Source organism: Vicugna pacos, chromosome 17, assembly GCF_048564905.1.
Source record: "Vicugna pacos chromosome 17, VicPac4, whole genome shotgun sequence".
Lineage (NCBI taxonomy): Eukaryota > Metazoa > Chordata > Mammalia > Artiodactyla > Camelidae > Vicugna > Vicugna pacos.
In genome coordinates this window covers 20,474,111-20,486,780 of record NC_133003.1, presented here as the reverse complement: position 1 = coordinate 20,486,780, position 12,670 = coordinate 20,474,111, and the positions used below count along the sequence as shown (strand labels likewise).

Sequence of the window (12,670 nt, the reverse complement as noted above, 5' to 3'; positions counted from 1 at the left end):
AAGAACTGTCATACTCTAAGATTTGTAAATTTTGTTGTATGTATATTATATACCTCAATAAATCCAAAAGAAAAGATTTCCAAAATCGTGTAGAAACCCTGGCCCTGATGAAGTTATGCAGCTCTACCTCATCCAGCTCTAATCAAGAGAAAAAATATTAACTGACTTAAGCCAGTAGGAATGGAGAAAATCCTTTTCATACTTTGTGGCTGAAAAGTTGGGAAATGGTTACTGTGGACCTACCGAATAAATGTCATTCATGCCTCGGTTATATAGATCTTCCCTATATTGGGTTGTTTTTTTTTTTAATCAGAATTTAGATGAAATGTTCATGAATTTTGTTTCTCTCATGTCTCTAAATCTGACTGTTGGTCACTTCAGATGTTTGTTCATTAAAAGAATAACCTTTGTTTGGTTCTTTTAAAGTAATCCTCAAGGAATCTGAGCAATATATTGGAAGTTACAGCTGTATCTTTCTCATAAAGGCATATTTTAGGACTTTAATTTGCAATTCTTAGCTTTCTCTTTTCATTCTCTCTAGTAGGTATTCTTAGCACATTTTTGCAAGTGAACAAATATTCATAATGATATGGACTGAAGATCACAGAGACCTATTAAATTACATTTTTTACTTGCAGAGTGTAGCACAATGTGCAGAAAGGTTGTCAGGTGAATTGAGAAACTTTATTGACACAAAGAAGTCCAAGACTGTAGAAATTTTCTCTTCATTTCTTAAATTGTAATCCACCAGAATAGAATTTTCAGAGAAAGGATAATATGTTAGAATGTATATTTTGAATTAGTAATGTATGCAGCTAAAGAATGATGTCAGATATACTACACAACCAGTCCTCTGCATGTCTGTGAATGGAGTAGGGTCTGCAAATCAAGAACTATGAATCGGTTGGAGATTTTATTAATCAAGAGATGTTAAAATGAAATAGTACAAAACTTTTGCACTTGGAATCAAGAATCTGCCAGAGTGTTTTATATGTAGTACAGTTTGTCCTTGAATCTTGGAAAAAGTACTGCCTTTAAGTTATACCAAATATTTGTTTTATGTTTATAATACAGCTCATGCATAGTATAACTATGCCATCCATTGTCACTTCAAAAGGTATTTTTGAATAACAAAATAATAAAAATAATATGTCTAAATAGTCCTTGATTCCTTGGTAGACAGCAAGAAATCTTTTAATTAAGTCAGCCTTTCTTTTGGGAGTTTAGGTTTGTTATGTGTTTTATTTCTGTTATTCAGGGACTTGTTTTGATGGTTTGCATAAAACAGTCCCCAGAACTGAGGAAGAAACCCCACTGAGCTCCACATTCAACCTTTATGAATAAGTAAATAATTTCTGAATTTGTTTCTTTAGAGTAAAGGTGCTAGTGCTGGAAGAGAATGGACTGAACAGGAGACCCTTCTACTCTTGGAGGTAAGGAGGTTACTGATGGGGCCCTTTATTCACATAAGAGGCAGTTGCTGGGTTTCTGTGACTGGCATTTTAAATACTGCTTTGGAATTTATTCTGAAAATTTTAAATCCTTGTAATGAGTTGTAATAGAATTTTCTTGGACTGTTAAAATTTGAATATGCTAGAGATGACATGCTTGCTGTTAGTAGGGGAGATCAAGCCTCTGTATGTGTTATTTTGGCTCAGATTGGGGTTCTTTTTGTTTGTTTGTTTTTAATCTTCTGCCAACATTGTTCAAATACCGGAGCTTTGACAAAGTAGTCTAGGTTTTCTAACTCTAGAAATCTGGAAGATCTGGCAATTCTGGGCCCTCATTCACACACAGCAGTAATTGACTGGCCTTGAGTAACAGATGTTACTTTGAAATAGGGCATTTCTTCAGATTCCAGTTTTTCTTAACTTAGTCCACCTCATTCATTGTAGATTAGTTCCCTAGTGCTTGTATGCATTTGAGTGTACAACCTACTTATTTCCCCAAAGGGTTTCAGAACAGTAGCTGAAGATACCTGCCACTGACAATGTTAACTTTTTTATGAAAGCAGAAGACTGTGGTAAGCCAGTGACAATGCATGGTATCTCTGTCAACCAGCATATGGAATGCTTATTTGAGTTTCTTCATGTCTTTGGAGATTCTTGCAAATCCTTATATAACTAGATCTCAGAATTATTTCTGCTCTGCAGGTAGGAAAAAGAGAGTATTTGATTTCATATTTATCAACCATTTCTGAAGAAGGACCATTTGTCTTTAGCTGTAGAGCAATTGTTGTGGTAAAATGGAGACTATATGGTACTACTTGGTATTTGTGGATAGAATGTGGGAGCTAAATTAGGACCAAATGAGGAAATTTATTGTTAAATCTGTTAGAAATGCTTTTGCCTACGTGGACTAGAAAGTCTGACTAGCAGTACATTAAACCAACAGGACATTTGTTTTTTGTTCAACTTGATTTCTTCAGATTGGCAATTCCAAGATTCTTTACACTGCTCAATGATATCATCAGGTCCCTAGCTTTTCTCGTTTTGTTCCACCTTCCTTAGCTGTGCACATTGTCTCTTTGTGTACCTGTACTACATTAAAACTTGACCACTCATAGTTTCCTGAAGGTTAGTTGCCACCTGGAATCCATTGGTCACTCTTTCACTAGTAATGGATCTTTTATCCGTGTATTATTGCATATCTTTCACTGATAAATTGGAAAATACTGGTTTACTGAATTATGCAGATCTTTCAAATGTTGATACAGTTCATTATACAATATCAAAAAATCTCAGTAGTATTGCTACTAATCTTATTAGAAAAAGTCCTTTAAGTAGTAGAATGAGCTTATGACTGATACATATTTTGCAGAATTTTAACTTCTACTTAATCATTGGCAACAGTCTATATCAGTTGTTTTCCTGGGAGTGATATTTTTGAGAATCCTTGTTCATTTTTGAGAAAATATCTGCCAGATATCTGTGTTTGTAAAACCATGGTGTATTAGCCGTTCATTCTAGTAAAAATGTTATTCAGTGAAAATAGTAGCCGTGTGAGCTTGAGACTCAAACGGTTGCACAAGTGCTTTTCCTTTAGACAGCCTTCATGCTTCGAGAGTTGATATTTAGTCCTCTTCTGTACCTCACACTTCATAGCACTGCACATTAAAAACACATGGATTTAGAAACTTAGATTTAGTAAAATGAATAATTTTTACTGTTTCATCAAGGAAATGTTTAAGTTGGCTCATTTTGCTTTTGCAAGTATGTGGCAGTGAGGAATAAAGTGACGGTTAAAATAGTCCAATGCCACTGTCTTGATTCATGCTAAGGGGCCAGTGGTCCACCCACCATTACTTTTTCAACATTGTGCAAATGTCAACATAACGAAAAAGGCAATAATGTCCAAATGCTATTCTGAAAATGATTTTGTTTCTCAGTCCCCAGATATGGTGCTCCATGGGTCTCCAGACCACACTTTGGGTTCCGCTTTCTGTGTTGCTTTAATTTGGTTTTAAAGTTGTTTCAACAATTGTGGTTCTTTCAGAAGTTTTACTGGTGTATTTTTGTATTTTCTTCTTTACATCCCTCTTTTACTTTCCCTTGTTCTCTCTTGTCAATCTCTCTGTCTCTCTCTCTCTGTGTCTCTTTGGATCAAAATTCAAAAAAGATTTGTTCCTTTTGAGTTTTTACCACCAAATTGAACCAAGTTCAATTTATTGTTATCTGCCCAGTCAGTATCAGTGATTTGCAGAGAGCTTCTTTTCTGAGCCCCTTTTTATTTATTTCAGGGCTGTTTTATCCAGTCATATTTGCCATGGATGTTAATTTAACAGTTCTCAGTACTTGCAGGAGAACATATATAATATACTTTCGTGTTACTGTTTAGAACCTATGAGCTCTGGGGAGAAGTTTAACTGTGCAGCACAAATTGGAACAACAGTCTTTCTGTCACTTCTTTTCCTTGCTTCACATTGATACTCAAAGTTTTCTCCCATTCTCCATTTAAGATTAGTGGATAGTAAACACAGACTGGAGCTGGGATGGCTGAGCTACTATTTACCCTGAACATATCCAAGAAAACCACAGTATCCTTACACAATAGTGCATTTTCTCTCCTGCAGGTGGAACCTGTACAGTCGTTGATTTTTCTTTTAAACATGCAGTTGAATCAGCAGGTGTTGTCTGTGCTTACACAAAGAAATAAAAGGCTTCCCAACAGCATTGTTTACCACTAACACCTCCTATTTTTATCATTTATTTATCAGTAATTAATAGCTTAAGAACATGAGTCAGATGAAAAAATTTTAAACTTATAACCAAAAATAGTCAATTTCTCCCTAGTAAATAGATAAATCTGGAAAGCTCATTGGAATTTATTGTTTACCCCCCAAAATCATAACATTTTATTGGACAAGTATATCACACAGGCAGCTTCCCAAATATTTGGGGGTTTTGTTTGTTTGTTTGTTTTTTAACTTTTCAGCAAGCCTAAACCATATTTGGTTATAAATGAATTGGGACTGTAGGAAAATAAAGGAAACCAAACCAATTAAGTTTAAACTACCTGGGTTTTCTTAAACTCTGCCTAAAGCAAGCCCCTCAGCCATGGGCGAACGTGGCACACACTGTCTGTCCGCCTCCTGGTGCTCCACCTTCTCACCAGGGAATTAGCAAGACCACGCTGGCTGGTGAGCACACTCAGGACGAAGTGACCGTGGGACCCAGAACATCCCAGCCTGAGACCCGTGTACCTGGGTTCACCTTCATACTGGATTATTCTTGAGAGCACCTCTTTTATTTTAAAAAGGCCTTATTTGATATGATTTCTTATTAAAGCACAGTTCTTACTTGGAATGCTTCAGGCTGTTATCTTTGGTTGTATTCGGTTCATTGTCTTACTACAAATAATGGAAGTATAATTACAATTTTGCAAATAACCAAAGTGGAATCTATACATTGGACAGATGAATGCAGTTTGGAAAAGATCCTTTGGTAGAGAAGAAGGATATTAGCTTAAAAAAAAAACTGCATTAGATCAAGAAGATGAAGGCTTGTTTGAGTAAGATTTCATTCGTAAAATGTGTGAAGAATTTCAGGTATTCCATCTGAAAATGCACATCTGAAGCCACAAAGACTGGTAACTCAATCCTTACGGCAGTTTGAAAATGCTCTGATAGAATCAGGGTGTGCCAGAAGGAAAGAAGAGATGGTGCCATTCTATTCCATGGTGATTAAGTGGATTTTTTAAAGAGACTGTCACAATGTCTTTTAAGTCCACAGCTGATTGCAGTGTTCTTCCTGGTCATTTATAATTGTCCCTGGCTTTGAAAGTGATACAGCTTGAATCTGTGAGTGTGTTGGTTCTCCCTGGTTAACTGCAGGCATTCTAATGCCTACTCTGCTTTCTCATACCTTGTATTTATTTTCTATTTGATAATTAATGGACATAAAATCTGCAAATAAGATCCGTGAGGGTTATTAATGCTTGTTTATCACTAGATACACTTCTCAGATATTTATAGTGACTAGATTGTAGAAACAGTAGCATTCAAAGATAGTAAGCAGCATCAAAGATTTTCTTACCGTGTGCGTGTACTTGATACATCTGTGATATGCAGCCCAATAAATATTTTTTCTGTGTAATTTCATTTTTTATTGAAATATTGTTGATTTATAATATTTTATTAGTTTCAGGTGTACAGCGAAGGGATGCAGTTATATATATTTTTTCAGATTATTTTTCATTATAGGTTATTATAAAACAGTGGATATAGTTCCCTGTACTATACATTAAATTCTTGTTGCTCATCTTCCTGTGTAATTTTGAATTATACTTTAGATGAATATGTCTTCCAATAAAAATCTTGTCATGAGGAAAAGTGCTTTTTTTTTTTTTGTAATACAAGGTTTTTTTTTTTTTAACACTTGGAATCTTGGAAAAGTCACATTCCTTTCCTAGGTTAATCATCTATGGTTAAATTCAGCAAATTTTAATGGGTACTGTGTTTCAGGCGCTGTGGCTGACACTACAGATTGAGATGGTTAGGCCACAGTCTCTACAATTAAGGAATCTGTGGTCTAATGGGTGACAGAAACAGATTAAAACCCAATTTGAGGTGTACCCAGAGCACAAGACACGCACAGAGGAGTGACTGTGGATGAGATGTAATGGACAGCTTCCTGGGAACAGGATGCCTGTGTTTTGTTCTACTACATGATGTTTCTAGTACAGAACAAGCTACATAGGCACAATACTTATTTGGGGATAGTGTTTTGGGATCTGGGTATCCTGGAACATTAAAGAGGAGGGAGGTGAGGTAGAAGAGGTAACAGTATCCCAGTCATGTTGGTCTTAATTCCATAAGATAATGATGAACACTGACATAGTTTTAGGCAGGAGAGAAATAGTGTCCTGTGTGAAACAGACTTCACTCTAGCAACGGGAGGAAGAATGGATTTAAGTATGGAAGGACAGGCAATTTTAAGAATCCAGGTGAGCAGTGGGGAAGACCCTAGTGATGGCAGGAGGAATGAAGATGTGTTATAGTATTATAACATGTCTCCTAATAGCTTTTCTCTGTATGTCACCCTTCCCCTCCTTCCCAACCAGTTTGTCACCATGTTCTGTTTTGAATACACCTCTTCAGTCTGCCCCTCTTACGTAATGCTACCATCAGTTCCCAGACTCAGAAACTCACTGCTTCTCAGCCTTGTGCTTTTCTGTATGCTGGCTCTTGCTTGAATTATGTATGACTGTTCCTTAGCTTTATTCTGGAAAAAAAACTTCTTGAACTTTCTTATTTGTCTCTGGCTGAAGGAAATGAATAAAGGAAAAAAAACTTTTTAAAATAACAAGTTTGTTTGAAAAGGCTATACTAAAAGATGTCAAGAAAATCTCTACCCCATAATCAGAAACTTAGAACCATCTCAGTTATGTTTTTGGCCCTAGAGACCCTAGTGAGATATTGATTTTTATTTTTTGTTACAGTCTGAATTTTTCTTTTCTTTGCTTTTCTTCTTCTTCTTCTTCTTCTTTTTTTTTTTTTAAGTAATTCCTTCTAGAACTACCCAAAGCCACCGACTGTCCAGAGGAAACCCAGAACTAGCCTTGTTTTTCAAGGGATTTAATGGGTAAGGCAGTTTGCTGGCTTGGATTTTGAGGAGTCCTCTGCCACTCCAGTAAGAAAGAAAGCCTGGAGCAGCAGTTGGAGCCCAGGGTTAAGAGTTCACTGAGGGAATAAACATGGAGAGAACCATCATCACAGTGAACTCATCTTAACACTGTAGATCAGCAAGTCAGGCTCTGGGATAGGGTTGCCCTGCCACTGCTGACATTGGAGCCAGATGGGTTTTTTTCTTGTTGTGGGGGCTCTTATGTGCATGTAGAATGCTTAACAGCATCCACGGCCGCTACCCACTAGATGCCAGTAGCACCTCCCCATTTACGTCAACCAAAAATGTCTCCAGACATTACTGTGTCCCCAAGGAGGCTCAGTTGCCCCTGGGTGAAAATCATGGCTCTAGAGAGGGAGTATGTGAGAGTAGCAACTCCAGTTAGCTACCAAACATCTTTTTACCCAGTTCATTCCTTGACTTTCTCAGCACCATATATTTCTGGTTTTCTTCATAGTATTCTATCCCTCTCCCCCATGGAGACTGCTTTTACTATGTTTGTTGGAGTTTTTCAGCATTTTCTGTGAGAAGTTATAGATTTGAACACTAGAACTGTGTATGCCTTATAAATTTTAGTATCTGTTTCTTAATTTCTAGAAAAAAAAGTTTGTAGTTTGAATGGGATTGCATTGAATCTGTAGTTCAATTTGAAAAGAATTGATATCTTAACAATATTGAGACTTCTAATGAATGAACATGTGTATCTCTTCATTTATTTAGGTCTTTGGTTTCTCAGCATGCTTAATTTTTTCTAGCATATTGATCTTACACATTCGTCATTCTCTTCATTCCTGAGTATTTCATTTTTGTGCTGTTTTAAATACTTTTCCCCAATTTAAAATTTTTCATTGCTAGTATATATAGAACTATAGTTGAGTTTTTCTATTATCCTTCTAACCTGTGACTTAACTAAACTTTTTAGTTAAATAACTTTTTTGTAGATTCTTCAGGATTTTCTATATAAACCGTCATGTGTATAATAATAAAAACCAATTGTTCGTTTTCCTTTCTAATTTGCATGCCTTTTATTTTTCTTGACTGAGAATTTAATAAGGAAAGCAATCAAATCAACCTTTTATCTTATGTACAGTATAACCATTTTCGTTACCATTTTTAAAGCCTGTCTATAAAGAACGAGCTTCTGATGTCATTACCTGTTACTTCCTTGTTACCTGATATTAAAGTTCCTGTTTTTTTCTATCGTAGGCCCTGGAGATGTATAAGGACGATTGGAACAAAGTGTCAGAACACGTTGGAAGTCGCACTCAGGATGAATGCATCCTCCACTTTCTGAGGCTTCCCATTGAGGACCCGTACCTTGAAAATTCAGATGCTTCTCTGGGGCCCCTGGCCTACCAGCCTGTCCCCTTCAGTCAGTCAGGAAACCCAGTCATGAGTACTGTTGCTTTTTTGGCATCTGTGGTGGATCCTCGTGTGGCATCTGCCGCAGCAAAAGCGGCTTTAGGTATGGACTTTTAAGCCATCTCCCCAGCATAACAATTCTATGTAACGGTTTAATATTTTTCCTTCATGTTAACCTTACCTCACATTTTAATGTTATCAGCAGTTGCATTCATTTCAGTTATATAAATAACAAAAAATCAGATATTACCTCTTAAAGAATACCATGTTACATTTTAAAGTATTATAACATTTTAAACTAAAGCACTTAAAATACAAGGTTTTTAAACTAAGAGCATTTATTAAGAATTGGAGGGACAAAACTGGAGTTTTTAATGGTATGTTTTGTGATTTGGAATTTGATATCCCTGGCAAAAGGAGTCATTTAACATTCTTAGGTCATATTCTGACTAGAACTTTCTCACACCATAGGACTCTTTGTTGACTTTTTGGTTGTTTAATCCTTGTTTTTTGACTATCAATCTAACCAGCAGAGTTAGATAAAATTTGGACAGCAGTTTCGATTGTTAGTGACAGAAATGTAAAGATCTCTCTAATTAACTTAGCCAGAGACGTAGTTCCATAGTATCTCATTACTGCCCATCGTTATCTCCTATGGCCCTCTTGTTTCTGGGATAGATCAGACTGAGTCCCCAGGAACGTCACTAGGTCACTACACACAATACGCTTATATGTGTCAGATTTCCTAGTTCACATTGAAGCAAATATTTGTGCAAAACCAGGTCACTGTTCCATTTTTGTTCTTCAACAGAGGAGTTTTCTCGAGTCCGGGAGGAGGTACCCTTGGAATTGGTTGAAGCTCATGTCAAGAAAGTACAGGAAGCAGCACGAGCCTCTGGGAAAGTGGATCCCACCTATGGCCTGGAGAGCAGCTGCATTGCCGGCACGGGGCCCGATGAGCCAGAGAAGCTTGGTGAGTCGCTTCTGGCCCAGGGCAAGGTTAATAGATGCTACATTTTCCTGTTGGCTTGATGAAATAACTTGGTTTCCTTGCACTCAAAAGTGAGTACGATGATTAGTACAAACGTTTTTCTTAAAACATTAATGTATGATTCTCTTATTCTCTTCCTTTTGTCATAGAATTTTTAAAATTATCTCATAACTTAATATCATAGTTGTGAGCATTTTTAGATCTAGTTTTTAAGCATATAGACATAAGAACAGAAAAATGATTTTTGTGGTTATTTTAATTTATATGTTGCTGAGTAGGTTTAGGTTTATTATTTTGGATTATTTTTAAGTTGAAGTAAAATTAATAAAACATAAAATTCTCCATTTTAAACACTTAAATTTGTATAATCTTGTGGCTTCTAGTAAATTCACCATGTTATACATCCATCACCACTATCTAATTCCAGAACATTTTCATCACCCCCAAAAAAATCTCATACCGATTAAGCAGTCATTTCCCATTCTTCCTCTCCTCAGCCCTGCAAACCACTCATCTGCTTTCCATCTCTGTGGGTTTGCCTGTTCTGGACATTTCCACATATAGAAGCGTACTATATGTGGCCTTTTGTGTCTGACTTCTTTGACTTGGCGTAATGTTCCAAAGTTCATCCATGCTGTAGTACAATTAAGTACTTAATTTCTTTCTCTGCTGAATAATATTCTTGAGTGATATGCCGCATTTTACTAATCCATTAGTTGGTTTGTGGATATTTGCATTGTTTTCATTTTTTCACTATTTTGAATAATGCTATTATGAACATTCATGTACAAGTTACTTGGTGAACATAGGTTTTTTGCTTCCTGGATAACTAGGAGTGCAATTGCTGGATCATATGGTAATTCTATATTTAACTTTTTGAGAAACTACCCAACTATTTTCACAGTGGTTTTACCATTTTGTTTCCAGCAACATATGAAAGTTCTGATTTCTCCACATCCTCGCCAACACTTACTTTCCCCTTCTCTTTTTTTAAATATCTAGCCTAGTTGGGTGTGAAGTGGTATCTCATTGTGATTTATATTTGCATTCAGTCTGGGGAGTATTAACATCTCAATATTAAGTCTTCCAATCAATGAACATTAGAATGTTTTTCCACTTAATTAAGTCTTCTTTAATTTCTTTAAAATGCTTTGAAGTTTTTAGTCTTGGATTTCCTTTGTTAAATATTTTCCTTTGTATTTCATTCTTTTGAATGTTGTAAATGAAATTGTTTTTCCTAATCTTAAGGGGAAAGCTTTTGGCATTTTATCATTAGTATGATGTTATGTGCTAGATTTTTCTAGATTCCTTTTATCAATTTTAGGAAGTTCCCTTCTATTTCTAGTTTGTTGAGTATTTTGTCATGAAAATGTGTTGGATTAGCTGCTTTTAATGCATCAATTGAGATGATTGTGTGGTGTTTTTACTTTATTCTATAAATAGGTTGTGTTATATTAATTGATTCCTGCCTGTTGAACAACTTTTGCATTTTGGGATAAATCCCACTTAGTCAATGTGAATAATCCATTTAATTCTATTGGCTTAGGTTTACTGGTAATTTGTTTAAAAGATTTTTGCATCTGTATTCATAAGGGATATTGATTAATACTTTTTATTTTTGTGGTATTTTCAGTTTTGGTATCATGGTAATGCTGACCTCAGAGAATGAGTTAGAAATTGTTCTTTCTTTTTGGAGGGGAAGAGTTTGAGAGGTATTGATGTTCATTTTTCTTTGAATATTTGGTAGAATTTCATGTTTGAAGCCATCAAGTCCTGGGCTGCCCCCCACCCCCCCCCCCTTTTCTAAATTTTTTGACTGCTGATTTAATCTGTTTATGTGCTATAAGCCTATTTAGATTTTCTGTTTCTTTTTGAGATGGTTTTGGCAGGTAGTGTCTTTCTGGCAATTTGTAAATTATCTAATTTGTGAGTTCACAAATCATAAAACCAAAAGTAGAAACAACTCAAATGGATAAGCAAAATGTTGTATACCATGGGAATGTTACTCAACCATGAAGTGGAATGAAGTATTAACATGCCACATCATTGGAGGAACCTTGAAAACATTATGGTGGGTGAAAGAAGCCAGTGAAAAAAGACAATATGTAATTCCAATTATGTGAAATGTCCTAAACAGGCAAATCTATAGAGACTGAAAGTAAATTAATGGTTGTTTAGGGCTAGGAGGGGTGAGGGTAAAGGAAAATGATTGCTGAAGAGTATGGAGTTTCTCTTTGAGGTGATAAAAATATTTTAAAATTTACTTTGGTGGTGGTTGCACATATCTGGGAATATACTAAAATTCATTGAATTGTATTCTTTTAATGGGTTGATCATATGGTATGTGAATTATATTTTGGTACAGCTGTTTTCTAAAAACGTCATAATGTTCTTTTATATTCATTTTTATTTCTGTAAGATTAGTAGTTTCCCCATTTTCACTCGTGATTATAGTAATTTGGTCCACCCCTCCTTTATCAATTTAAATAAAGACTTGTCAGTTTAATCTTTTCAGAGAACCAACTTTGATTTTGGTGATTCTGTTCTTGGTTTTTCTAGTTTATCTTCACTCTGATCTTTATTCCTTCCTTCCTTCTGCTTGCTTTTGGTTAGGTTTACTCTTTCTTTTATAATGCCTTAAGTTGGAAGTTTGGATATTGATTTGAGGTCTTTTCTTTATTAATGTAGATAATGCAGACTTTCATAGCTATATACATCTCCCTCTCAGCACTCCTTTTGCTGCATAAGTTTTGATATATTTTATTTTTGTTTTTGTTCTTCTCAAAGTATTTTCTAATTTCCCTTATGATTTCTTTGACCCACTGGCTGTTGAAGAGTATATTGTTTAAAGGGAAGGTATAGCTGAAGTGGTAGAGCACTTGCTTGCATACACAGGGTCCTGAGTTCAATCCCCAGTACTTCATTTAAAAATAAATAAATAAGTAAACACATACATTCTGTGTATGCTTGGTGTGTCAGGTTTATTAGTGGTGTTCAAGTTGTCAACTTCATGGTTTTTTTTTTCTGTTTGTCCTGTCTTTTGGAAGTGATGTCTTGAAATCTCCAACTATTATTGTTTAACTGTATTTCTTCCCTCAGTTCTGTCTGGTTTTTGCTCCATATGTTTTGAGTCTCTGTTGTTAGTTGCATGCATAATTATTATATCTTTTTGATATATAATGATTATCATTAT

General features: G+C 35.5%; 1 protein-coding gene across 2 annotated transcripts in view; it reads left to right on the top strand.

The window, feature by feature from the left end:
• SMARCC1 (SWI/SNF related BAF chromatin remodeling complex subunit C1) overlaps positions 1 to 12,670 on the top strand; it is a 138,385-nt gene that overhangs the window by 73,177 nt on the left and 52,538 nt on the right. For both annotated transcript variants that reach the window (XM_072941181.1, XM_072941180.1), the window contains exons 19-21: positions 1,374 to 1,433; positions 8,331 to 8,589; positions 9,298 to 9,459. In XM_072941181.1, coding sequence (XP_072797282.1) covers positions 1,374 to 1,433; positions 8,331 to 8,589; positions 9,298 to 9,459 — 481 coding nt within the window. The remainder of the gene's footprint in view (positions 1 to 1,373; positions 1,434 to 8,330; positions 8,590 to 9,297; positions 9,460 to 12,670) is intronic.